The sequence below is a fragment of the Ceratotherium simum genome, chromosome 27 (genome assembly GCF_057802395.1).
Source record: "Ceratotherium simum simum isolate JZ-2026a chromosome 27, ASM5780239v1, whole genome shotgun sequence".
NCBI lineage: Eukaryota > Metazoa > Chordata > Mammalia > Perissodactyla > Rhinocerotidae > Ceratotherium > Ceratotherium simum.
The window spans coordinates 41,911,159-41,937,904 of record NC_141926.1 but is presented as its reverse complement, the minus strand read 5'-3'; the positions used below and the strand labels follow the sequence as shown (position 1 = coordinate 41,937,904).

The window sequence follows — 26,746 nt, the reverse complement described above, 5'->3', positions numbered from 1 at the left end:
TCATCCCCAAATATGTCAAATGACAAGAACACTATGCATAGTGTGATAAGCTGGTGGATATACTGTATTTATTAAGCCAGTATGTGAACAGCACGAAATTAATCCACTATCACTATATTGGCAGCCTTTCCCATTTGCATTTTCTACAACTTTGTCCAAGGAACACCATATCCCAGTCAATTTTCATCTTCAATATTCTTTTTTCATTTCTAGTCTTCTGTGCAGCACCTAACTACACAGTGTCAATTACACACACTCTGTTCATGAATATCAACAAATGGGTGAAACTGTTTTTATTTAAAAGTGAATCTAAGTAGGCCTTTTATCTGAGACCATGTGTCTCAGACAGCAGTCATTTCTAACTAAGGATACTAAAGTCAAAGTTACAGCAAATCTACTTGCAATGCTATCACACATGCCAAACATAATATTGAACTACCAACAAATGTCTGTGTTATGCACAACACACTGTAATTAACCTTGTAAATTCACTGTACTTACAGCCATAACATGTGTGTACTCTGGTGAAAGGAACCAAAGTGCTGAAAGCAAATGTGAAATCTGCTAAATGAATTTTTAGAAGCTTAAGTCATTTGACCTTTCCAGTTTAAACAACCTAACATAAGAGTTAGTCATTCTTGGACATGGGACATTACAAACAAACTGCCCAAAATAATTGTCATCATGTTTTGGGACATCTTTACTCTGAATTATTAGAGTAAATTTCCCTGAAGTGTTTAAATGAATAAAATAATAATACTCAGCCTCCTGAAATCACAAGTACAGCTATGAGTCAATCACCCTCCAGTACCTGAGAGCACACAAACAGGACTCAAGTTGTTCCTGGAAGGGTACAGAGCACTTGAGGAATTTTGCTCCAAGTTCCAGGATTTAAATATATATCATGACTTATAAGATGTTTTCCAGAACATACTAAATACTGACTTAAATATTCAACCTTCAGTGATGTATAAGTTTCTTACTTCAGTTTAATATTTACTCAAGAAACACAGAGGAAATAAATTATGATTGATAAAGGAGGAATCAGAGAGCTGGAAGTGATCCCTTGGGCTTATATCCTCAATATCTAAATGAGACTGCATCCAAAGTCTGAGGTCAATTCCCACAGTTTCCAAGAGAGAAGCTGTTGCTTATTTCTCAAAGGCAATTTGAAAATCTCAAAGGCATTCACTTAAAAAATGATTTAGCATTTAGTAGCCACAATTAGGATCCCAATGTGAGAAGCTTCATCTCTCTATTTGAAAAAAAAAAAAAAAGTAGAAATGAAAACAATTAGAAATAATAATTTAAAAGTACTGCATATATGAATACACATAATATTCATGAAGGGACCAATTATATGTTTGACTGAACATTTCTATATAAAATTGAAGGACTTCTGAGCATCAGATCTTCATTGATTTTGACCATCTTTAACCAAGTTGATTGTGTAAATATGTATGTGCTCTCTCTGCTGTCCTCCCCAGACACACATGTACCATACTCAGTCCCGCACCTCCCTTCGCACCCACATGAGGGCACGCGTCTGAAGGATCTCAGGGCGATTAAGTCTCAGGAATCATGCTTGAGCTTCAAACGTCATGACATTTGCAAGGTAGTTAATTATTAGGCCCTGAATAAGAACTGGTTTTCTACGTGATAAAGAAAAAATACTGTCACAACGAGGTAATTCGAATTGACAAAGAATTCAGAATGGTATGACACGGCTTGTTTTAAAAGAAACAACCCTGAACTGTGTTAGACAGACCATCAAAACCAATTACTGAACCAAGTAAAGTTATTTGATTTTGAAAAACTAGCCAATCACGGATTAGCCTAAGTTCTAAATATATGAGAATTGAAGATCTCTCAATTTAGAGTACAGAAATATAGTATGTTATAAGACAGATTGTATACTGTTTAGTTAAATTTTAGTTTATTTGGACTTTCATTTGATATATAGTAAACCCTTGGCTCTCTGGATTCCTGGAACTTCCAAAAAGAAAAAAACCTTTCTGGATAGCTGACTTTTCCCCATAACTAAGGCTTTCTTCTTGTTATGCTAAAAGGTAGCACCTATCAAGTACTGACTACGTTCCAGGACTGTGCTGAACACTTTGTAAACATTATCTCACTTTATCCTGCCAACAAAACTGTAAAGGAGATGCTCCTATTACTTCCAATTTATATGTGAGGAAACGGCCCCCGAGTGAGCGCTTTGCCCATAGTCACATAGTGAACAAGAGGTAGAGCCACGAAGAAATCCAGAGCCTGTGATTTACACCATCAATACTGATTAAAGCAATGATGCTTCTATCACTATTTTCTGTGAAGGAAACATTGTGAAATATGTAGCTACTTCATTCTACACCAGAGTGGGGAGAATGTGCTTTAAACTTTTATGGACACCTCAAGGCCACATCTATGACTATTTCTACTTGCTTTATGCCCTTTGCAGTCCTGGGAATCACTCAGGGTTACTCGGCATAGAAAATGGGCCCACAGGGGCCCCAGGCAAATGTCACTGGAGCACTTGCGTATGTTATCACAGCCTTTCTGGCTCTTGCCCATTCCCAGGCTGCCGATTGTGATGTTTACTCTACTCATTCTACGGACTCCTTTCCCCTTTTTCAACTTTTAGATTTTCATCTCCTATCAGCTTTGAAACTGAATGACTCAGCAAGTTATAACTGTGTGTCTAAAGTAAGGTGGGCTCTGACCAGGGCCTCGCTGCTGCTGTAGGAATAAAGAGCACTTGACTACACAGACGTATGGCACACCGAGAAGACACTTTTACCACCCTGGATTCCCAGCTTAACAACTAGCAAGGTGTTTCCTGTAAACTTATTTGGAACACAAATACATCTTTCTTAGAAAATATACTAGGCTATTATGGCCTAATTTTATAAACTGGTATCAGTTTAAAGAACATAATAACAATTAAGCTAAAAGAAATATGGAAATATAAGAGTGTTATATGTGAGTGAAATATGTGAGAAGCATAGAATCTTACATTTGCTAGAAAATGTAAAGGTTCTATCCAGTCTACTTTCAAATCTACGATAGTTTTAGAAAATTGTTTTGAACATATCAAAAGCCTTCAGAGGAAGGATAGTGTCCTCAGAGGATTCATAGGATATATGCCCCAACTTTCTCAGACATAGAATCCACAAGATTATAAACGCAGTTTTTCTTATCATTACAATCATTTAAGCAGCAGCACGTAATCATGCGCCATAACTGACTAGCAAATCAATAATAGCAAATAAAATGTAATCACTAAGTTACAACCCTGCAAATCTTTACATCTTACAATAGATGTTCCAGAGTGGATAATTTCAGTTGTAGATAACTTGATAGTTTCCAAATGCCTTTTCATGCTCTTTTTTAAAAGAAATCCATTGCTTTTTAAATGTAATTTTGTAGTTTGCTTTAAATTGGGAAAGTAATCTCACAAATCACAGAAGCCTTTTTATTGTGTATGAGAAATTAAGCAGCTGTTCTCACTATCTATTTTTCAACACTTGAGTATTTAGAAAGTATGGGCTTTATAATGGTGTCTGTATCTTTAATATCAAATAATGGCTATATCTAGCCTTCTTCCTTCTTGAGAAATTAAGGCAATTACTTTTCTGTTACTTCCTCTTTGTAGCCTTCTTTTTAAAAAAAAGAGGGGTTATGGGCCGGCCCCGTGGCTTAGCGGTTAAGTGCGCATGCTCCGCTGCTGGTGGCCCGGGTTCCGCTGCTGGTGGCTGGGGTTCGGATCCCGGGCACACACAGACGCGCCGCTTGTTCGGCCATGCTGAGGCCGCGTCCCACGTACAGCAGCTAGAAGGATGTGCAACTATGACATACAACTATCTACTGGGGCTTTGGGGGAAATAAACGGGGAGGATTGGCAATAGATGTTAGCTCAGAGCCGGTCTTCCTCAGCAAAAAAGAGGAGGATTAGCACGGATGTTAGCTCAGGGCTGATCTTCCTCACAAAAAAAAAAGAGAGAGAGAGAGAGGTTAAAAATATTTAAAGATGAACTGGTGTGAAGTAAACTATGTGTTAACTATAATAGCAGAATTTGTTTATTCATTTTATTATTTTTTTATTTTTTTGGTTAATTAATTAAATAATTTATTTTGGTTAATTAACCAAATATTATTTGGTTAATAATTTTGGTTTGTTAATTAACTATTCCAACTTATCACCCTGAAGGTCTCAATATTTCAATTTTCTAGTCAACCAGTATGATTGGTCAGTCAAATATTAAATTATCTCTCCATTCTGTGAAGCTTAATTTTAAGTAGTTTTTATGGAAAATGATTTGTGCAGGAAGGAGAGATACTGTAAAGCTCTAAGATAAGAAAGGGGAGAGTACAGCAAATGCCTGGGTGCATGTGCTCCTACGTCCACCATGGGTGCCTACACTCAACAAAGCTGCCCCCACTCTCCTGTTGCCTCCTTTCTTCTGTTATAGATTTATATAGTGCATATACTAATAAAGAAGCAAAAGTATTACTAAGTAAAGGAGCCTCAATATCACAGAGAAGATGCATCTATTGTGTACAAATTTTGAACGAGGCTCTGAAAGGGTTTACTATAAAGGAAGAGAAAGCACAGCTGCTAATCTTAGAAAGACGACATCTAGGGGCTGGCCCTGTGGCGTAGTGGTTGAGTGCGCACTCCACTGCTGGTGGCCTGGGTTCGGATCCCGGGCGCGCACCGACGCACCGCTTGTCAGGCCATGCTGTGGTGGCGTCCCATATAAAGTGGAGGGAGATGGGCACAGATGTTAGCTCAGAGCCGGTCTTCCTCAGCAAAAAGAGGAGGATTGGCATGGATGTTAGCTCAGGGCTGATCTTCCTCACAAAAAAACCAAAAAAGACAACAATCTATAATGATAAGGAAGTTTGCTTTTTATTCACTTTTTAAAAATTTAGTACCCATATTTTACTACCATATTTATAGTTCTCTCCTAACTCTAACTCTTAGAAAATATTCTAGGTCAAGACATGCAGAAACCAAACTTATTTATAGAGATAAGATATTATAATAAAATGATACAAACAAGATCCAAATACATAAAATCAAGTGGCACTATCATCTTATGCTAAGGAATCTTATTGGATCTTTTCTGGTAAATTTAAATGTATATCAAGTCATGTAAAACAAATGTAATCCCACCCACCCTGCTGAGTAAATCTCAGGTTTATTAATGGACTAAGAATGTACAGAAACCATCCTCCACAAGGAGAGGGACAATCCCTCTGCAGTGCTGACCCTCATCTGGAGTTTACAGCGTGAGCCTGGCTACCAGCCAACATGAACAATGTTTAAACTTCTTCATGGCAGCTCAGTGAGCTTTCAAATGTTCATCTGCTTTACCTACTGTGCTTAATAAAAAGCATGCCAGTGCATGTTCTCATTTCCTTTTCATCACTAATCAGAGCAGCTATCAACCTTATGAAGAATATAGTCTGCTTTTACTTTCAGCTGCCTTTTCCCAGTAGCTCTGCACTGGAGCACTAATAGAACACCATTACCTACCTATCATCATTACACAGATTTGGATATAAAGCCGCGTGTATCTTGTCACTAAAACATAACAACCACAAACAGTAAGAGCCCTTGGGAATTACTTCTGTTCTTGAATATCATTTTAAACGAGTTTTTACTATATTAATGAAAAAGTTGCTCTATACAAGCCTTTATATTCTGAAAAGCTTAAAAGGTAAAGAAATTTCTGACAGCAACACAAAACTTTGTAATCTATTAGACCAATAACATTTTCAAAGAAAAATAGTTTCATACATGATCCTCATAGAAAACAACCTGATTAGTAACTTAGGAATCATGTACATTTTAAGGCACATTTATTTACCTAAAAAAGTGCAAAGATTTATTAGTATGGGCTATCCTTCCAAATTTTGGAAGTTATGCATACTATATTTATTAACTTATTTTGTATGCTGCCTCATTTCTAAAAGCAATGCAAAGAAATGCAGCAGCCCAGCACTACAAGTTCAGTTTGATATTTTCTTCCACACTTCGTCTTTTTTTAGAAATAAAGATGTTTAAGTACATTAATATGTACACATATTATAATAATTAAATATGTAATATGCTAAGTATGTAGTGCTAATATATACGTGTATATGGACACATATAACATGCATCCATATATACATCTATATATGCATACATATATGCATATTATATGTACATATTATATATGTCTATATATATACATTTACACGTGCGTGTACATATACACACATATATATATTTACATATGTGTGTGTGTTTTTTATAGATATCAGTGTCTGTGAGCTTTGAAAAACCCAGTATATGTAGCAGATATGTCAGCCATTTCCAAAATTCATTCCCAATCTGCCACTTGGAGATCTGTCAAGCTAATAATGAAGCATATTGTGAAAGCATACACATTGGACATGCAGCGAGGGTTTTCTGAGCCCCAGTTCCCCGCTCACCATCGTCTCCTATCAATCATGTCCTCAGCAACAGCAGGAGCAATGGAAATAGCAGCAGAGGTAATCAGAGGCGTGACTCAGTTCCACATGTCCGGAAAATAAAGGCCAGAGATACCCTGTTTTTGAGTTTATAGTGTTACCCAATTTTATACTGAAAAAACAGGCAAGTGTTATGTTAATGACTATGAAGTTCTTGCCTCCTTAAATAACTATCACCAATCTTTCTTCTCAACTCTAATAACCAAATTCTCCAGCCAAGCCTTTGGCAGCAAGAACTTGTAAACTTCCACATTATGGTGACTTGCAAAAATATCATCAAAAGAAAAATATTAGCTTATTACATTATAAACAGGATTGGGTTTCAGAATTAGAAAGACCTGAATTTATATCCTGGCATTGTGACACAGGGCAAATTAGTAAATTCTCTCAGCCCTGCCCTGGTAAAATATGGCTAATGTTTACCTCGTAAGGCTTTTGTTGTGGATTAAATGGTATGTTAATCACTGGGTACATATTAGGTAATCGATACATGGTAATTCAAATGTATTTATGACTTATACTTGAGACAGGATACCCACAATTCAAGGTGGAATAGATTACTATAAAATACTTTTTAAAAAGTGAAGAATAGAGCACAAAGGGAATATAAAGGGAAAAAATAAAATTGTGAGTTTAGAATCAATAAGGCATGTTGCAAGGGCATGGCTGTTGGTAGGATATAGGAAGACACATAATTCTGTGCTTTTTTATATGGAATGTAAACAAGATACAAAGACCATGACATGAATCAATTTCCAAACGTGAAAAGAAGCCAGTAACCTGAGGAACACAAGCACCCTGGCACTGGAGCCAGAAGTAAATGTCTGTGATGGGTCTCTGAGAGAGGACACCGTGGAAAGCACTGAATAGTAGCCTCAAAAGCATCCTTCCAGTAACTGTGGCCCTAAGCTGCACAGGCTGTTTCTGAAAACAGGCTGGTGGCCTTCAGGTCCCTTACTCCCCTGGTCCTCCACACTAGGGGGTCAGAGGGAACGCTGAGCACACACGAGTGCTCTGTACTCTGATTCCAGTTTCACCGTTGACTAACTGAGACCTCGGACAATTGTCTGATTACTCTAAGCCTCTGTTTTCCTCTCATGGGAAATGGGGACATAATGGCACCTTCCTCATTGGTCATTGGGAGGATTAAATGAAGTGCCAGGCTCAGTTACATGCCAGAGGACAGAAATGGGTATTTCTATAAGAAACAGCTGAAGTGCTGCTCTAATTTTCAGAGAAAGAACAGTTCTAGAACTAGAACCATAGGAACTTTTTAGACAAAGACTATTAACACAATCTGTCCTGTCATATACCCACATCTACCTGTCATCTTTGCCTTAGCATCACATTACAGAAAAAGGGAGTCAAATGCCGGGTCTGATTCCCGGCAGCACGTCCAAGTGTCCTAAATGGGGACTAACCACGGAGCAGCTGTCTGAGCCCTTGGCGTGAGGAAACACCCTCCATCTCCACATCTCCTTGAGATCGCTTTTATTACTCTGTTCACATTCTCAGTTCTCGCACTACCAAATTCTAGCCACTGAAGGTCCATTGCTTTTTCCAGCTCTGTGCAAGTAACATTCTTCCACTGTTTTTAAATATCCACCTCCATGTGAATATTCCTGAAATCTTTATTCTTTCTCCCAGATGAAGGATATTGCTTGTGTTTTTCTTTGCATATGTGTCAACTTTCCCATTATCTAAGCAGTTAATAGGACTTCATATGCTTTCAAAAGTTACACAAATTTCTAACTAAACCCCAGAAAGGCCGAGTCCTGAGGTACAGTCTCGAAATGCTTGAGCTTGGGTTCCAGCTCAGACTCTGCTAATGTGTATTTCTGCCTTTCAGTCTTAATTTATATCTCTACGAGGAGCAGTTATTCTAGACCAGTGTTTCTTAACCTTGACATGGTTTGCCTGGATAATTCTTTGTTGGAGAGGCCGCCCTCTGCATTGTAGGATATTTAGCATCATCTCTGGCCTTTAAACACTAGATGCCAGTAGCAATCCCCTCCCCCCGCTGTGACCACCAAAAATGTCTTCAGACATTCTCATATGTCCTTTGGGGGCAAAATTGCCTGGATTGAGAACATTAGTCATTTAAAATTCTATGAGTGGTACACTGAAAGAATCTGCATTAGCATTTGATTTCCTGATATTTCCACTAACATCTAACTTCCTTGAGGGCAGGGACATTTTTCTGTTTTGTTCAGCGCCCACATTGCCAGTGGATACTTGGTGTAGTAGGCACTCAAATGTTTGTTGACAGAAATGAATAAATGATGGAATATCAAACTCCATAGAGATTGAAACCTCTCCATTTATTACATCTTAGTAGCACATTTTGATGAGTCTCTAAATAATATTTGTCTTTCAGGCTTATCTCACTTTTTTCCTGATGAATACTGTGTTTGCTTCCTTTTAACATAAACTCAGCTCATATACCCATTAGAATCCAAGGTGCTTGGGAGCAAGAACTGTATTCTCCTTCCTTCCAGTTCTGCACATTAATCAATACTGTATGCCATAAAACCTTTACACATGCTGATTGATGGACTGAAATATTCCATCTTCAATACAGCAGCATGAGATAGACAGCAAACAGATCCAAATCTCTGAAATACAGGTTTTCCTCTAAATACAGAGAAGCCAAAATGTTCCTTTCCAGCCCCTTATATACACAGATTCATTTCTGAGTTTCACAAAACTTTACATGTTCTTTACGCATTAATTCAAGAATGGCATTCTCTCATCCCATACCATATGCTTTCTCCTGTTGCAAGTGAGTCTTCATGCGAAAAAGCAGCAGCTGTTCTCAACTACAGGACCCACCTTTCACCTTCTGTGGCGCTGTAACTGACCACTGAACAGAGAATTCAGGAGTATTTTACCTTCATGGTCTTCAACTATTAGAAGCCGTTCTTACTTCTTATTTGTTTTTTATAATACAAAAAGTCTGTGCTTGATCACATGAAGGTTATGCGTTTCACGATCTCCACTCACCCTTGGGATCCCTGGGTCTCCTCTCACAGAACAAATCTGTGGCTAGAAGTCAAATCGTGATCATGTCTCTACAGGACAATCAACAGCCACACATCTCAGAAGACTGCAGGAATAGTGGCAGATAACAACATTTACTATCCCGGATTCCGTTCCCTAAAGAGGCATCCATACGTGATTATAGAGTCATCTGCCAACAGGATGTTTAGTCCACATCCCGGACGATGAGAAGCTACCACAGCAGAGCACATGTGCAGTCTTTCTAGTCATACGATTCTTTCCAAACGGCCCTTACTTTAGGGGCACTTTCATCAAATATTATCAAAACTTATAATTCTCTCCACAACTGCTGTCTATTCAGGTTTAGTGCCAGCTGTCAGAGCTGTAACATAAACCCTTATTAGCTATTATAAGTTGTACTCTGGAACTAATAAGGGAGTGTCAAAACTCCAAACAGAGTTTTAGTAAAATATGGATTTAGTAAAATATGTCTGTAAAAGACAGACGTAGGGGGAGAAATCAAAGGAAAGAAGGTGGAAAGTGTTCAATGACTCTGTACTGCTGAAGCAATCCTTGTGAAACCATGACCAGTACATTTCACAGAATCTAAGTGTCTCAAAAGGGAGAAAAAGATCTAGTTCTCGGTTTATTTTGCGTAGGATTTGAGTTTCCTTCCTCTAAAAGAGGTTGACTAAAAACAGTGAAACAAACTGGAAAAGTTAATGACATATCAATAATCTCTTTCTAGAATCATTACATGCATTCTGAAAAAAATTAACGTGCATTCCTCAAATTTTAAAATATAGAAGCTTTGATAATATCTGAATAGCTAGAGAGAAAAAGCATAAGTTTGAAATATTTAAGATGAATATTCTTTACAAAAGCTTTAGATTGTACAATATATAAACTTTAAAAATTTTATTTTCCATAATGGCATGCAGCAAATCAGAACCAAGGAAGCCTGTCTATATAAACCCCAAAGTAGTCTAAGTTAAATAAACGAAATTTCAAGACTTCCTGCAGGGTCCAACTAGGCTTGACAATAAATTATCATGGCAAATCCACGAGCTATTTGACAAGTTGACATTTATTAAGATGCCAAAATATAATTTTTACATATTCAAAATAACCAATATTCCACCTCTTACAGAGGAATGGGCTTAGATGTGATTTTTTCTTGGAAAATTCTAATCACTTTTTCGATGAGTTTACATTTAATAGATATTTAGTAAGTGGTATACAAGGCAACATTCTGATCTTCCTTTGAAAGGAGACTGAAAATGGAATGCCAGAAACAACAACTTCACGTAAAATCAGAGCTCTTTTCCTTTCTGCAACTGAAATTGTTTTCTCCACGTTTTAGATTCCCATAGTGAATGCTGTCTGGGGGGCTTAATCCATACTTTGCCACACACTCTGAAACAAACTACTCAAAGAGAAAATTATTTGCACTCCCAAAAGCTTATACATTTGGCACACAGGTGTTACCTAAATTGTTATTTGCACCTTTGAATCACTGGACTAACGTATCTGAAAGTTCACAGACCATAGTGTGGTAAAAACAAAGAACTTGATATCTTAAAAGCTAATACCCTACAGCTATTTGATAAGGGATGACTGTGAACAGGATTAGAACCTGGGGAAAAGACTTTCATACTGAGCCATAAAATGGTCTTCCAGTTTAGGATAAAGAGTAGTAAATACCTATTTAAAGAAGAAATGTCTCACTATTTTTCCCTCTTTGAAAATGGAATTGATAGGATTATAGAACTAAAGTTAACCCATATAAGGTAAAAGAATCCATCTTTTACTAAAACACTGTAATTCTTATTTAGTTGTACTTCTGTGCTAGAATGCTACTAACATTTGTACAACTGCTTGTGATTTTTAAGTTTATCATTGCTGGTCATTTAACTTGTTCTTATTCATTATGAAGTATTTAAATGGTTAGATATGAATTTGTTCTACTCCCTAAATTTAACGACAGTCATATCTCTCCCAAATATGTTTGCAATTAAATTGTCTCTGACTGCTCAAAATAATCTGATTTGTAGTATACACAGAACAGAGAATTCACATTTCTTTTTAGTACCCTAAACATGCAAATTCATGGTTTAAATTTATACTGTTTGTTTTTATACAGACTCAAAAATGAACTACAATACTTAAATGTCACAAACCAAATACACTCCCTTCTCTTTCCTTTGTTTTTTATATTTGAAAGGAGTTTTTACTTAATTACTGTTTAGATAGAACATTGACATAATTTGATTGAAAGTTTCCAGTAATATCACATTGTAATTCATGTAAGCATATTTGGCATTTACTTCATATAATTTATACTGTTTCCTCCTCTGCATTTTGTACTATTTGGGTGATTCTTAAGTTAATACATACCTAAAATAAATCAAATAGATGTAGTTAGTTCTACACAGAGTCAAGTAAAATAGTTTGACAAATATTTTTACTGACTTGATTACTTATTTTGGACTCACATGATTCCTTCAAGGCAAGAACATTATTTATCATCACATCCTCTCCTACCATCTAATCTAGTCCTTTACACAATGAATGTCGGGACATAACACCGTGTGGAAAAATTCTTGGTTTAATGCTTTTGAAATGTAGCTTTTTATTTTATTATGCCGTTGTCGTTGTTTGCTTGTTTCCTAAACTATATTTTCTTAAATCAGTTTAAACCGAAAAGTCTTTCTGGGTATACAATATAAAAATGTCCATCTGTAAATTCAAGGCTGCTCTTGAAAAACCAGTGGAAAAGACCCATGCTAGACAGAATAAGAGACTGAGTCAAATACTAGATGGGAAAAATCAGGAGTAACTGCTGTTTAGAAGAAGAAGAAAAATAAATAAAAGCTATAATAAGAGAATAGGGGAAATATCACCTACGATTGAATAAACTAGAGGTTTAATGGAACTAAAATGAAGTGTCCTTGGAAAGAAAAATCCTGTTTGGAAGAAGGTGGACAACCAAAGAACGAACACTGAATACACAGATAGATAAATCCATTGAAGACATTTTCTCTCCCTCAGGTATCTCTAAGTTCTAAGGTGTAAGGTAGCAGAGAGTGTTGAACCAGTGAGTTTGTCATATCTAAGTGTTTAAACACAGTCTGTAACAAGAAAGCAAGGGGAGTAACACATTCCAATGATGCTGATGACTGACAATAACGAGGATGTTCAACTACCTTTTATCCAGTGCTGGATACTCTACAATGGGCTAAGCACACCTCCGTCGACAATTCTAAAGGGTCGATGTTATGACTCCCCTTCCCTGGGTGAGGAACCTGAGGCTCAAACTGTTTGGCCACACGACTGATAAGCAGCGTCCCCGGGACTCTTGAGCCCAAACACTCAAACCCCTGCCAGTGACAAGAGCTAAACAGAACAATCAAATGCAAACTGAAGTCTGAGGCCAAGCTCGGGCAAGTGTTCTGCATCATAGCAATGCTGCCATAACTTATTATATAACTTGGTGAGGAGATGTAGAAACTTGTATAAAGCAAAGGTTTTATAACTCTTATAAAGCTGTCATAATGTAACTGTTTAATTTGTTATTTGAAAGTTATTTACATTATTACTTATTGGTGGCATATTTTTTATTAAAATAAATTCACTGGTTTGCAAAATTATGGGTGTGCAACTGCTAAATGCAAAGTGGGAATAAAGGGCTGTCATGTTAAACTCAAGGAAAACAAATAAGATTTTCATAATTCAAGGTAAGAAACCTGATAATTTCAGTGCAGTCATTAAGAGAGAAATCGACGCTTTAAGTACTAGGTATGCAAAATTAAGGGACAAAAATTATTTCAGCATCTTTATAAACAGATTTTTACGTAATTATAGGTATGAAACTAGTAGTTAATTTTTGCAAGTCAGAAAAGTAATATTCATTATAAATTCATAAAAGAGAAAAAGTATTCTCTCAGGTACTATATAAAGTATTATCATGACTTTACTTCATCTATTCATTACTATAATGATAGTTCAGATGAATCTAGTCATAACTCATTGCAGCTGTATGTGACCTAATAGTCAAGTGCATTCATTTCAAATTAGATAAAATGAACATCTTTTGGTGCAAGGCATTCTGAAAGGCCTCGTGGATTCAAAGATAAATAATATAAAGTATGTTCTTTCAGAACTTACATTCTAAGAACGCATAGTTGGGATAAAAACCTCCCAGTAATTATTCATTCAGTCAGTATCTACTTGAGAACTTAACTATACTCTGTCAGGTTGTAGGCACAATGTTCCTAAAAAAGACAAGACGTGGTCCCTCCCCTCACGGAACTTACAGTCTAAAAACAACAGGAAGAAAATGCTTCTGAATTCATTAAAACATATGAACTTTTGCAGTTCTAGAAAGTGCACATAAACTTAGCAGATGCTAAGAAACTTCTGAGATTTTCAATTTTCTCTAGCTTCTCTGTCAGAGAAAGCAGAATCTCTAATCATTCGATTATTGAAACCTTGGTGGCTTCTTTGAGAGAGTTTCTGAATTGACAGAGAAATGAGTGGAGAGTAAGAGTTGGTACCGTTAAGTCCTAGGTGAAACAAACATAATTATGGATAATCATCAAAAAGTCTAGATGTCTTCATACATCACATCAAGCACACTTTTCTATTAAGCTGCTAATGTACAAGAACAAGGAATAAAGTTAGCATTCCACAATGAATGCACAGAGATAAAACATAGAGCAACAGATTCTTCAGTGACATTAATAAGGTATTTGGTACATTAAGTCTAAACAAAGTTTGTAGGAGCAGGAATATTTATAGTAACCTCCTGGTCTGCCTCAAATGTAATTAATTGACCATATAAAAAGCCATTAGCATTCTCATTTCTTCTCTCCAAACTGAATCAAAGCAGATAATATAATTCATTAGCCAGGATTAAAAAAAACAATCAAGATCACAAGGTTCCCTTGGTGTTAATGTGAAATTTCCCCCACACCTCCAATCTCAAAAAGTGAAAAGAGTTATGCTGGGATGTAAGAAATAGTAAGGATTTCCCAAGTGAAGTAAATCTTGATGATCAATTACTGAAAGCAAACAGCAGATGATTTAGGTTTATAATTTTAATTTTTCAATGCTATCCTTTGAAAAGGAGGTTTATTGGCTTCCTAAAAATAAACCTCAACCTTCAATTTGACCGCCCTCTCAACATCCAGCAAATTCGCCCAGATCCCAGGAACATGGCCCAAATAAGGTTTATTGAATTAAATTAAAAGAGATACCATGACTTATCCCCCATCATTAAACTGAGAGATAATTTATTTTAAAAAAAGCTATATTTTAAAATTGTATATTAGAGAAACTGCTAGAAAACTCAAGTCTGATGCATGATTTCTTATTTTCCTTACTAATCCTTTTAATACTCCCTATCAGTTTAAGCTTATATAGTTATTTTTTTTAACATGCATTTTACTAAATTTATTGTAATAAGTACTCTCTACCTGCCTGGAGCTGCCTTTTTCTGTATTTCCAGCGTGCTTGGCATGCAATTCCTGAATGATTCTTTAGCTGCCAATATTTCTTATACTCCTCCCTTATTTTTTCCCTCTAACTAGTCCTTGAAAGAGAAAGGTGTGCCATTTTATCCTTTTAACTTTCCCATGTTCAATCTTCCCCAGCAAAGAAAAGGAAGACCCACAACATAAATCATCTTATTGCAGAGAATTTTAATTTGCCATCACTCATCTGCTCCCATACCAATACCTCCTTCTTCATCACGTTAATAACTTATTTTTCATTTTAAACTATTATTAACTTTGCTCTGTTCAATAGCTGAGTTAAAAATCTATGTTTCTTTGAAGGCAGAGACTAAAAACATTTTCAAATACACACACACACATTTGTGCACTATGAACCAAGCTAATTTAGCAGTGACAGTGTTCATCTTTCTCTTCCTAGTGTGCAGTCAGGATTTGGCACATATTAGAGCCTCAATACACGTTGAATAATTGAGTAAATCATCAAAGGATACTTTCCACGACGTTTCCTCAGTTCAGAAAAAGTGGACTGTTGTGAAAGTTTGTATTATAGAAGTATAATGCCACAGTTAGAATTCTGGTTCTGGAAAAAGGTAACTTTGGTTTTATTTATAGTTCTGAAATTGATGGATGAGTTTTTTGAATACAAAATATTTTTATCAATATATTTTTCCTATCAAATGGAGATTGTCACATTTTCATCATTTAGTTTGCTGAAATATAGTTTGACCCAAATATCTATCTAGAGTGAAATAGATAATTCAGAATATTTCATTACTGAAGTCAGAAAATGACCTACTTATGAAATCTAGATTCTCTATAAGGCCTCCTGGTGGAACAAACTCAGAACACAAAACTCTAATGGGCTTCTCCACATTCTGAGATTTTGAGATAATGATTCAATAAATAAATTATAAACCTCACCTGGAATGTGTAAGCTATGTAAGGAGTTACTCCTTCCTCCCTACCCCAAAAGTTTCTAAGCGCAATAGTGATGACTCCAAAACTCTCAACACAAAGGCTTCTCACTATTAATAAACAATTTCCATTATTAATTTTGAAATACTCAAAATTAATCTCTCCTTCTTCTAAATCAGCAAGGAACCTTGTACCCCTAGTAGAAGATATATTGGTCTGTCTTGCATTAAAATTATTCATTTATGTATCTATCTTCCATACTCGATTGTGAACTCTTGGAAGGTACATACAATGACTTATTCATCTATGTTTCCCCTGTGTCCGGCACATTGTTACTTTGTACTAACAGATGGACAGAAACACTTATTGAATTGACTTTGGTAGACTTTTTTGCATATCTAAAATGCTTAACAATCCACATATCCAGATTTTATTGGATATCACTCAAGCTAAGCCTAGTCTTCCCAAAATGTGGCATTTTGGCTAGTAATTCTTTCTTAAAAATCTAGAAACAGAAAAACGTGGGAAATAAACTGAAATAGATAAACCTTACATTAACAGATTCTTGATTGCTTTGTGCCAACTCTCTGTGGTCCTACTTATCCTTCAATATACTCTAAAAATACTAAATACTAAAAAATACTCTACCTCCAGTAGAATGTGTGCCCTTGTCCTGGTCTCTGTCACCATTGGACTGAATCATTGAGAAGCGCTACATATTGAGGTTAAGACTGCAGCCTTCAGAAGCAGGCTGCCAGGTTTCAGACCTCAGCTCTAACACTTACTCGCTACAGAATTTAAGGCAAGATATTTAACCTACCAAAGCTTTGTTCTCATTTTCAAAATAGAGATAATAATAACATGTACCCATAGGTTATTTTGAGGAATAAATGAGATAGCTCATGGAAATTCCTTAGCTAATAAGCACAGGGTCTGGCACCTAGTAAGTAAAGAATGTTAAAAACAATCTTGGAATTCTCATACAGTGTTAGAATGAAGTAGGTGCTCATAAATATTTGTTGAAATAAAGTGAATGAGTCTTGTTTTCCTCTGTGTTAGGCAACTGAAAGCCTATGGTTACTGATCATTGTGTTATAAAATTACCATGGGGTGTTTAAAATCTGGCTGTATGTGTGCTCCACATAGCGGGTATTTCAAAGTATTGTTCCATCCTTTTCAAAAAGTGACATAATGTGTTTTGTAAAAAACCAAAAAAACAAACTGATCTCATAAAATACATGGTTTGTTCAGCTATCTTTTCATCTGTGTCTTTTCTTTTTTTGTGTGTGAGGAAGATCAGCCCTGAGCTAACATCCATGCTAATCCTCCTCTTTTTGCTGAGGAAGACCGGCTCTGAACTAACATCTATTGCCAATCCTCCTCCTTTTTTTTTCCCCCAAAGCCCCAGTAGATAGTTGTATGTCATAGTTGCACATCCTTCTAGTTGCTGTATGTGGGACGTGGCCTCAGCATGGCAGGAGAAGCAGTGCGTCGGTGCGCGCCCGGGATCTGAACCCGGGCCGCCAGTAGTGGAGTGCGAGCACTTACCCGCTAAGCCACAGGGCCAGCCCACATCTGTATTTTTTCTAAGTATTCTCATTCCTCTGTGTGCCTGAATGGAAGCACTGGCTGCTAAAACATTGCTTCATGAGAGTCATGGAAAGCTATTTCTGACCAGTTGACAAGCTTATTAAAAAGCAACCAACAAGGGGCCGGGCCCATGGCTTAGAGGTTAAGTGCACGCGCTCTACTGCTGGCCGCCCGGGTTCAGATCCCGGGCGTGCACCTACGCACCGCTTGTCAGGCCATGCTGTGGCCGCGTCCCACATAAAGTAGAGGGAGATGGGCATGGATGTTAGCTCAGGGCCAGTCTTCCTCAGCAAAAAGAGGAGGATTGGCATTGACGTTAGTTCAGGGCTGATCTTCCTCACACAAACACACACACAAAAACAAAACAACCAACAAATTAAACATTAAAAAAGGAAACCATAACAACCACAGCAAACACCAGCACCATCACTGATAACAACAGTGAAATGACGGCCTCAGACCACACTGGCCGACACTAGCAGACGCCAGGCTACAGAGCTAACTGGATGAGGACTGGATCTTTAGGACATAGTAGAGTGAGGCCCAAACTGATATATGAAAACAAAATAAAATCGGCTTAGACTTGATGCTCATGTAAATCAGAACAAAGCAGAATACCTTAACACGCTGTCTAATAACCTGAAGACACAAAGATTTTTTGATTTTGAAAAGAGAAGAAGACAACACTCACCTGGCAACATCAACAAATGCCAAGATATAACCACAGGGATGAGGGATGTGCTCCACCTTTAAATTACATTCCCAAAAACATCATCTTTCTTTTCTTTTTCCAATCATATCCCATCTCAGTTACCATCTCTGATTCTACTATGATTATTTTTTATTGCTTTAATCTCTCAAGGTCTTTCTCTTAGAATCATTTGCTATTTATGCGTATATATCTCTTATTCTAAAAACTAGTATTTTTAAATGCTGAGAGAGAACGTCTGTGACGATCCAGCATTACTACGTCAAAAAGGGGCTGCTGATGTCCTTCAAAATAAGAAACTACTAGATTCATGTGAAACTTTGACATGAATGTTATCTCTAAGGGTAATCTTGACAGAGTACTATTGAATAGCATAGTAGTTACTTTAACACAGTGTTTCAGTAAATTAAAATGAGGTTAAAAAATAGTAGCAATTCTAAATTCATTGTGAGCTTTCTGAATACAATTAATGTGCCTCTTTTTTTTTATTCTGCTACTAAAGTTTGTCCTCAAGACAGCATGTAATATAGGCTAAATATCTGTATGCTTTATTTATTTCTATTAACACATTTATGTGATTCTATTTACCTCATTGATACTTACTTTTATATTTCTTACAACTTTGAAGTATAAAGCACTACATAAAAATTATTTAAAATCCAAACATCTATTGGTTAGGTTTCTTGCTCAATGGAATATTTTATAAGAGATAGCTCTGCATAAATTGATACATACTATTGAAATGGAGACACACCTATTCCTCTCCTGTTGTATCAGAAACTGGTTCAGTAGGGAACAAATTAGAGGGAATAGACAATTTTTAAATTCCTCCTGAGTTAGGCCTTCATGATTTTATTTAAAATAAATCTCTAAAATAAATATCATATATCACAAACTATACCTTCGTGATGAAATACAACTGCAAGCGGAACATAAAGGTCATTAAAACTTATTTCCACTCCTGTTTATAAGCCAGTACCAGCTACTATGTTGTTTCAATTTTAGAACTTGCAAAAACATACTTAGTAACATTATTCTGATGGTGCTTGCCAAAATCTAAATAACATGGAGAAGTAGAAGCTAGAGCGCACCATTTGCTCTTATTAAAAAATAATTTTTTTACAGACTATGTTTATAGTCAAAAGCAAAATGCTATGTTCTGTTCAGATTGTTAGAAAGGTCAATTTATGTATAAAGTATATTCATTTCTTTCACATGGACTTGAGACTTACTGAATGGCCATGAGTAGAATGCCAAACTTAATTCCTTTGGTAGAGTGTAACAGCAAGCAAAGGTATTAATACAGACTGGATTCCAAGGACCAGCTACTTAAGTTCTTGATGTATTTATACATTTAAAATTTTAATAATAATTTCAGTATGTTCATAAGTACAAAACCTTGCCTAATGCGAAATAACAAGTTTTGGGATTAAGTAGGAGTTTTCATCTGATATATCATAATTTTATATGGAAAAAGATTATCTTTTAATTGATTTTACTCCAAGTACAAAGAGATTTTTAATAAAAATAAACTTGATGACAGAGTTCAATTTCTCTGATACTATAGTAATGATCAAATATGCATTCCAATCTAACGCGTGGCACAGATATTCTCCCAAGCAGCCAAAAGGGCCAAATCATGGAGCAAAATAAAAATAACAAAAATTACTCCTCTATACATCAAATATTGAAGCACCAACCCTGGATTTTTTAACAAAATAATCTTTGGTAAAGCACTAGTGCTTTGTAAGTAAACACAGATTTGATGCACAGATGTCACTCACGGAAAGACTATATTTTATAGCAATGAGGTTACATATTACTATGAGATTGATGAGCACCAACATAAATAGTTAGTGCATATCTAACTCTATTAGAATTAGATTAGCTGAGTGCCAGTGATGTTTCTTCCCTCTCCATAAAAGAAAAGAGATAAAGATTTTTTTTCTTTCAGTTGGTCTAGAGTTATGCTACTATAGTCATTAAATAGCAAAGAAAACTTACAAATAGCATATGTAACACTTCTATTGGGGTGTAAGCCAGCACCACATAATCAAACATGTTAATATTTCTACAACAAATTATGAATCAACACATCAAGTGGAATAAATTTAGTCTATAAATAGCCTTTGTTCAATTTGAGGTATGTTTTGCCACCAAGTAAGTTCAGGCTGGGTTCATTTCTTTTCATTACTCTAGGATAAACTCCCAGGTGAGAAATACCACACAAAGGAAAATAGAGAAGACTCTTACCTTGGCACATAAAACCTCCTTCTTCATACCCAGCATTGCAGGAGCACTTGCCAATGGGTACAAGCCATTCGCCTTCTGTACTGCAGTACATCCTGGGAGGATCTTCCTCCTTAGAATTGTTAACACAAGAACCTCTAACCTCCACCAGGGATTGGGAATCCATGGGTACTGTGTCTGGAAACATAGCCAGATTCTTCACTGTAAACGGGCACTTTTTGAAGTATACTCGCACAGACACCAAGGCAACACAAGCACCAACATCTTGAAAAGCCAAATAAAATCCCTTTCTGTTGACAGGACCTACTTCTCTAACCTCAGTGTTGAGTTTAAGAATTCGGTCCCCGAGATCCATTTGAGTGAAACTTTCATCAGCTGCAATGGTGTCTATCTTTGTAAACTGATGCTCTCGGAATGTGACCCCATGATCATCATCAGACTCCATGTAATACAGGTTGAAAGTCTCCTTGCAAGTTCCTGAAACCAGTGGAATGCTATTGCAGTCCCGCAGAGTGAACTTGAGCTCCACGTAGACCTTCTGAGCTGAGCTCCTGGGGACCCAGTTTGTCCTCAGCCAATTATTTTGACTGTGATCCATGACATTGCACACCTGGTAAGTCCTGATAGGTGTGTAATGTTCATCAACACCACTGATCTCTTCCCACTGAAGAATCAAAGGAGGAAAAAAAAGAGAGGCAGAATTAGTGAGTTTAACATAATAAATAATAATGAATACAAGATAAAGGTATCAGTAGCATCACAGGAAATACAAAATAAATAAGCAGAAATGTCAGTGTTACTCATTAAAGATCATGATGTGGAGCAACTCCATAACATTCTCGTTTGTAGTTTTTATTATTTGCAAGGTTCTCTGAGTTCACTGACACAAAGTAATTTATAATTTTCATGAACACACTTGAGTTGTATTGCAGTTTATGGAATATTCAGGAAAAAGTTGCTTAGTAATTTATTGGATCTAGCCAAATATTGCAGGATCAAAACCTCAAATCAGTCATCTCCAATAACACTATGAAATGGTTTTATTGTATATTTTTTCAATTGTTTATTATTTGAAAAAGAACGAAAAATACCACTGCCTAAAATGAATCTTTATTAATCTTTTCCCAGCTGGGGCCATATTTTGATAAAATCAATATATGGAAAACAAGGTGAATCTAAATGAGGTCATTACCATGGATCTTCATGCATGACATTTTTTAACATGCTCAGTCATTTCAAGGAACATGTGTTGGAGAACTATGAAAGCAAATTTAAAGTAAAAATAGAAACTTACTTCTTCTCTCCCTCAAAGTAAAAAACTAGTAGTTATGCGTGGAGAACTGAAGACATAAGTGTCATGAGCATTTCAACTCTTAATATCTTTTACCCACATTAAATTTTACACAATCAAGAAATAAATGGCTATTTAGGTTGTTGTTTTTATTATAGCAGTTAGGATTATCCTAATACAACTTTTCTCACTGTAAAAACACTTAAAAAGTTTTAAGACTTTTTAGAACAGTAAGGACTGCTTCCTGTGATCCTTAGAACAGACGCAGAGACGCTTTTAAGTTGACATCAGATAGTTTGTGTTACTTATGATTCTACAACTATTATACTGCCTGTTTTTAACTATTATTCCTACGTTTAGACTTTCTTTTTACCATGACCAATTTTGCCTACTGCTGCCAGGAAAATACACCTTTTGCCATGTCCTTCTTGAATTCAAAGTCTTCTATGGCTCCCCATGACCTACACAATAAATTTCAAACTCTTTAGTTTTTGCGTTTTTCCAAAAACTGGTCCCCACCTACATTTATATTTTTCTAAAAGTATGGATTGAGACTAGTGAATGACACATTTTACTTATGCACATACCATGTTCTTGTCAGTGGGAACTCTTCCACTGTTTTCACAAGACATGTTGGACCTTCTTTTGTTTGTGGTGCAACCCAACTGGGCTGTCCCATTTCTCTCTGATGCCTTCCATACCATGCCATTCTTAAGAAACTTTCTGTATTATTTACTTCTTATTAAATGTCTTATTCATTCATAAATTTAATTCATGATACATGCTAGGATTAGTTTGGTTGTGTTTCATATGCATTTGCTAAATTTTAGACTTCTTCATATCCTCCATACTATGTAGCACACAACTTTATCTTTTGAGAGATGCATAAAAACGTTTTTTGTCTTATAATACATGTAGGAATCATTCAGGGAACTAAGAACTATAAAGTTCTTATTAGAGAATGTATTTTAATTTTGTAAATAAATAACTAAAATCTTGTGAAGCCCACTATAAATGTGTTCATAAATTTTTCTCCATTAAGGGAGTTAATTATTTTCATCAGGAATGGCAAGTTTTAAATATTTTTTAGTTAAATCAAAGGCATTTAAAGTGTATTAACATTTTTTCTATTTATATTTATTAAAAACACATAGAATTCCAATCCACAACTTCTACTCACAAAATGAGATGAAATGTTAATTTATTAAATTAATGGTAACCACAGGCAAAGAAATATGGCATTTATTTGGCCTTTGAATTCGTTAGACAAAAAACAGATTATTTACTTTAGGATGTTTAAATTATCAAAACCAACTTGTGGACCCCTACAGTGTGAGAAACACAGTATAAAAATCTCTATTCTCCCTAGCTCTCCTACCAACCTAAAAACAAAACAGAAACAAATAAGTAAAAAGCACTACTTATTTTAATAACCTTAGATTATTCAGGGTCTAGAAGATAAGACAGGCACTCATTTTCTGGAGGCAAAATTGGCTTGACTTTATTGTCACATCCAAGGTCCAAAAAAGGAACAAATCTGAACTATTTTAGAAAACCTTAGACCTAATATACAAGATATATTCATAGTTTAATATAAGAACGGAAAATATTCACACCGTACTTTTAATAATCACCAATATACTGTTTTCAAACATCCACTCCATGAACGTATCACACAGAGAACACATGCGAGTTTGGTTCTGAGGTTTTTACACTGAGGTCCTATAATAGTACAGTCACGTTCAAAGCAAAATTAATATATTAGTTTAATATTGGAGAAAGAAAAGAAGAGTGAACAGAGTTGGCGCTCCCAAAAATTCTAATGCTGAAAAGTCAGCGTTATGTGGAATCTTCTCCATTATCATTACTTTGGTCCTACAAGGGCATGGTAAAGTACAGAGCTAACAAAACCTCCAAGAACAAGTGTTTTCTGCGGACATTTTACAGAAAGTTAGATCATGAACATCATTACTTAAAAAGAAACCAATTGATTTAAAAATTTTTAGGTCAGGATTTCCTTATCAGAATAGATATGAGTTTGTACTTCAACAGATGAATAAGTTGCAAGTTTCTCCTGCTATGAACAGCACACACTAGACATCAGAGATGAGACTACATGGAGATTTTCATAATTTGATGTAAAATATTATTTTAATTATGGAGGTCTCGTTGTAGTTTAACATTTTCCTCTCAAGGTTAATTTGGCAAGCTATCACAAGTCCATGAATGCAGAGGTATAAATTGCAAGAAGATAATGCAAACAGCACCAGCACGCTTTGTACATAAAAGGTTGCAGAGATCAATTATCATTTCATTAATTTGTAATGAAGACCAAATTGCCTGTAAGTAATGGTGGCTTGCCATCTCAGACCACTTGCAGAAAACAGCAAGTCTCTAACTCTAGCGTTTGCTGAAGACTAAAGACAGTAGAAATAAAATCCCTAAATGAACATTTTCTCAACAGCAGCAGCAACAGAAACCATTAATGAAAGCTGTTGTAAAATTTACAGGTTATAAATTTAAAGAATGCCCATATTTACCCTATCTTCCTACTCCAAGAGCTAATGTGTAATGTCCATAAATTATTAGAGATACTATATTGCCATAGTAATTGTTCCAAAACATAGTAATTGTTTCCCACCTGGAAAAACAAATGGATAATGTATAAAATTGGTGACATACAGAATTGAGTGGTACAAACCATCCCCATTTGCTACTGGGAAATCTATTCCCAGTAGCAAAACCAGTGAACCTCCTCATTGTCAAAAGATAGTGTGGGATATGAAGGAGACTCTTAATTTATATTTTCTAGATAGCAGAGTTCCTTGTTGCTGAGTCAAACGTGTATTTTCTGGGAAATCATATCTTTTTAATAATTAATCAGCATTTAACCTAATAACTATCATTCTGATAAGCTTCAATTATCATAATTAAGGATTTATATTCATTGTTGATATTAATTACTCTCAGATACATTTTTAGCTATTTGTTAAAAGGGAGTAAGGAGGAAAATGTTTACATTTTCTTCAAGAAAGGGAGAATCTGCAATACATTTAGTGCATAGGCTAACATGATTTGAGAAATATTAAGTGAGAAAAAATAACTTTATGATTTACCTTATAAGACTTAAAACCAGTTTTTTAGAAATTTGCAGATGGCAATTAAAAGAAAATGATCACCAGTATTCTTATGTTTACAATGTTACGTTTGCATTTCAATGGTTAATAAGAAACATATGGTTCTGTACTTTACATCATGCTAATGATGATTAATCTTGCACTTAATAATTTTAAGTGATATTAAGTTGGTTATGTTATTCTTTCTCCACTCATGTTTCTTACTTCCATGTTTCTTTCCCTTTGCGCACATCCATAGACCTCTCAAAGTTCCGTGTTCATCCGTGGAACATTTATCACACATCAACATTCTAACCACGGAGATCACATTGCTTACCGTTAAGGATGTCACTGCCAAGTGTCAGGCACAGAAATATCTACAAAAATCAGTATGTTTCCCTTTGTTCATATATAGTTTTTCTTAGCCCATTCTAGTCCCAAAAGGACACACACACACACACACACACACACACACACACAGATATATGTTTTTAATAGTATTATATAAAAATACAGAGTAAAATAAAACAGTTGAGAAAAATGAGGAATAGAATTGTTTGGTTTTGGGGTTTTTGTTACTATTGCTGTTGATTTTTGTTCAAATCAGAGAATTACATTTGTAACCAGGGATCTAGGAGAGAGAAGATGAAGATTTGATGCTGGAAATCCAGCATCAGCAACAAGATATGGTCCAGGGTCTAAGGATAGAAATGCCTGGAAGGGGAATGGCTGGGATGGTATGGTCAGTAATCTTAATAATAATGACTACTATCCATTCCCCCACCCACTTTTAACCCCTAAGTGTTCAGCAGAAATTTGATAACGGTAAGAGAACTGCCTTATTGAATACAGGGGGGACAACATCTCATTTTCGGTAAAACATACTGAAAAGAACTGGAAACCAGGAAAGGGGTTAAAGGACCAGAGACTATTAATGAGGAAAGTCAACAAAGGATTTCGGAGCATGAGAGGAAGAGTTAGGACCAGGATGATGTAAGATCCCTGTCAGAATTCTCAGGAATATTGGGCAGGCCACGATACTTTCTGCAGTTACAAGACGCAGCCACTATAGGCATTGTCTTCAGAAAGCTTGAGGGTGTGGGGATCCCTGGGACCCTACAGCCCCTACCTTGGACTCTGTCTTTCATCAGCACCTCACATTCACAAACGCTTCCCCCTCCTTCTTAGTACTCCTCAACTCCTCTAGACTGAGCCGAGGACTAGCGCTGCCTGGGCTGCAGCATTCCAGGGCTTCAGCTGCAGTTCCCCTCCTGCGGGCTGGGAGTCAGTGACGCTACACTGAGATCTCAGCGCTGTGGCCACATCTTTGCACCTGTGCACAAATGTCCCATATTTCTGACCACAGTCTGTCTAATTCCCTTACATCAGTGGTTCTTATTCCTGGTTAAACTTTAACCAGTGGGCTGGCTCCGTGGCTTAGCGGTTAAGTGCGTGCGCTCTGATGCTGGCGGCCCGGGTTCGGATCCCGGGCGCGCCCCGAGGCACCACTTCTCCGTCCAACCCGGGGCCGAGTCCCACGTACAGCAACTAGAAGGATGTGGACCTATGATGTACAACTATCTACTGGGGCTTTGGGGGGAAAAAAATGAATAAATAAAATCTTAAAAAAAAAAAAAAAACTTTAACCAGAGAGTTTTTTAAAAATACTGCTTCATGGATGCCTATCCAAACTAATTATTTGTTTTCAAATTGCCTCTGGTTGAGAACCAATGCTATATGTCCCCTGGCCTACTGAATTATTAATTTCTGATCTTGACTTGACCTGACAGCATACTCCAATATCAGCTTCCAAGACTTCTGAATCTGCTCAGAAACT

The 26,746-nt window shown here is 36.2% G+C and overlaps 1 protein-coding gene across 3 annotated transcripts in view; it reads right to left on the bottom strand.

Annotated features, from left to right (window-relative positions):
- EPHA3 (EPH receptor A3) overlaps window positions 1-26,746 on the bottom strand; it is a 367,575-nt gene that overhangs the window by 236,469 nt on the left and 104,360 nt on the right. For all 3 annotated transcript variants that reach the window (XM_004440066.3, XM_087418216.1, XM_087418217.1), the window contains exon 3: window positions 20,506-21,166. In XM_004440066.3, coding sequence (XP_004440123.1) covers window positions 20,506-21,166 — 661 coding nt within the window. The remainder of the gene's footprint in view (window positions 1-20,505; window positions 21,167-26,746) is intronic.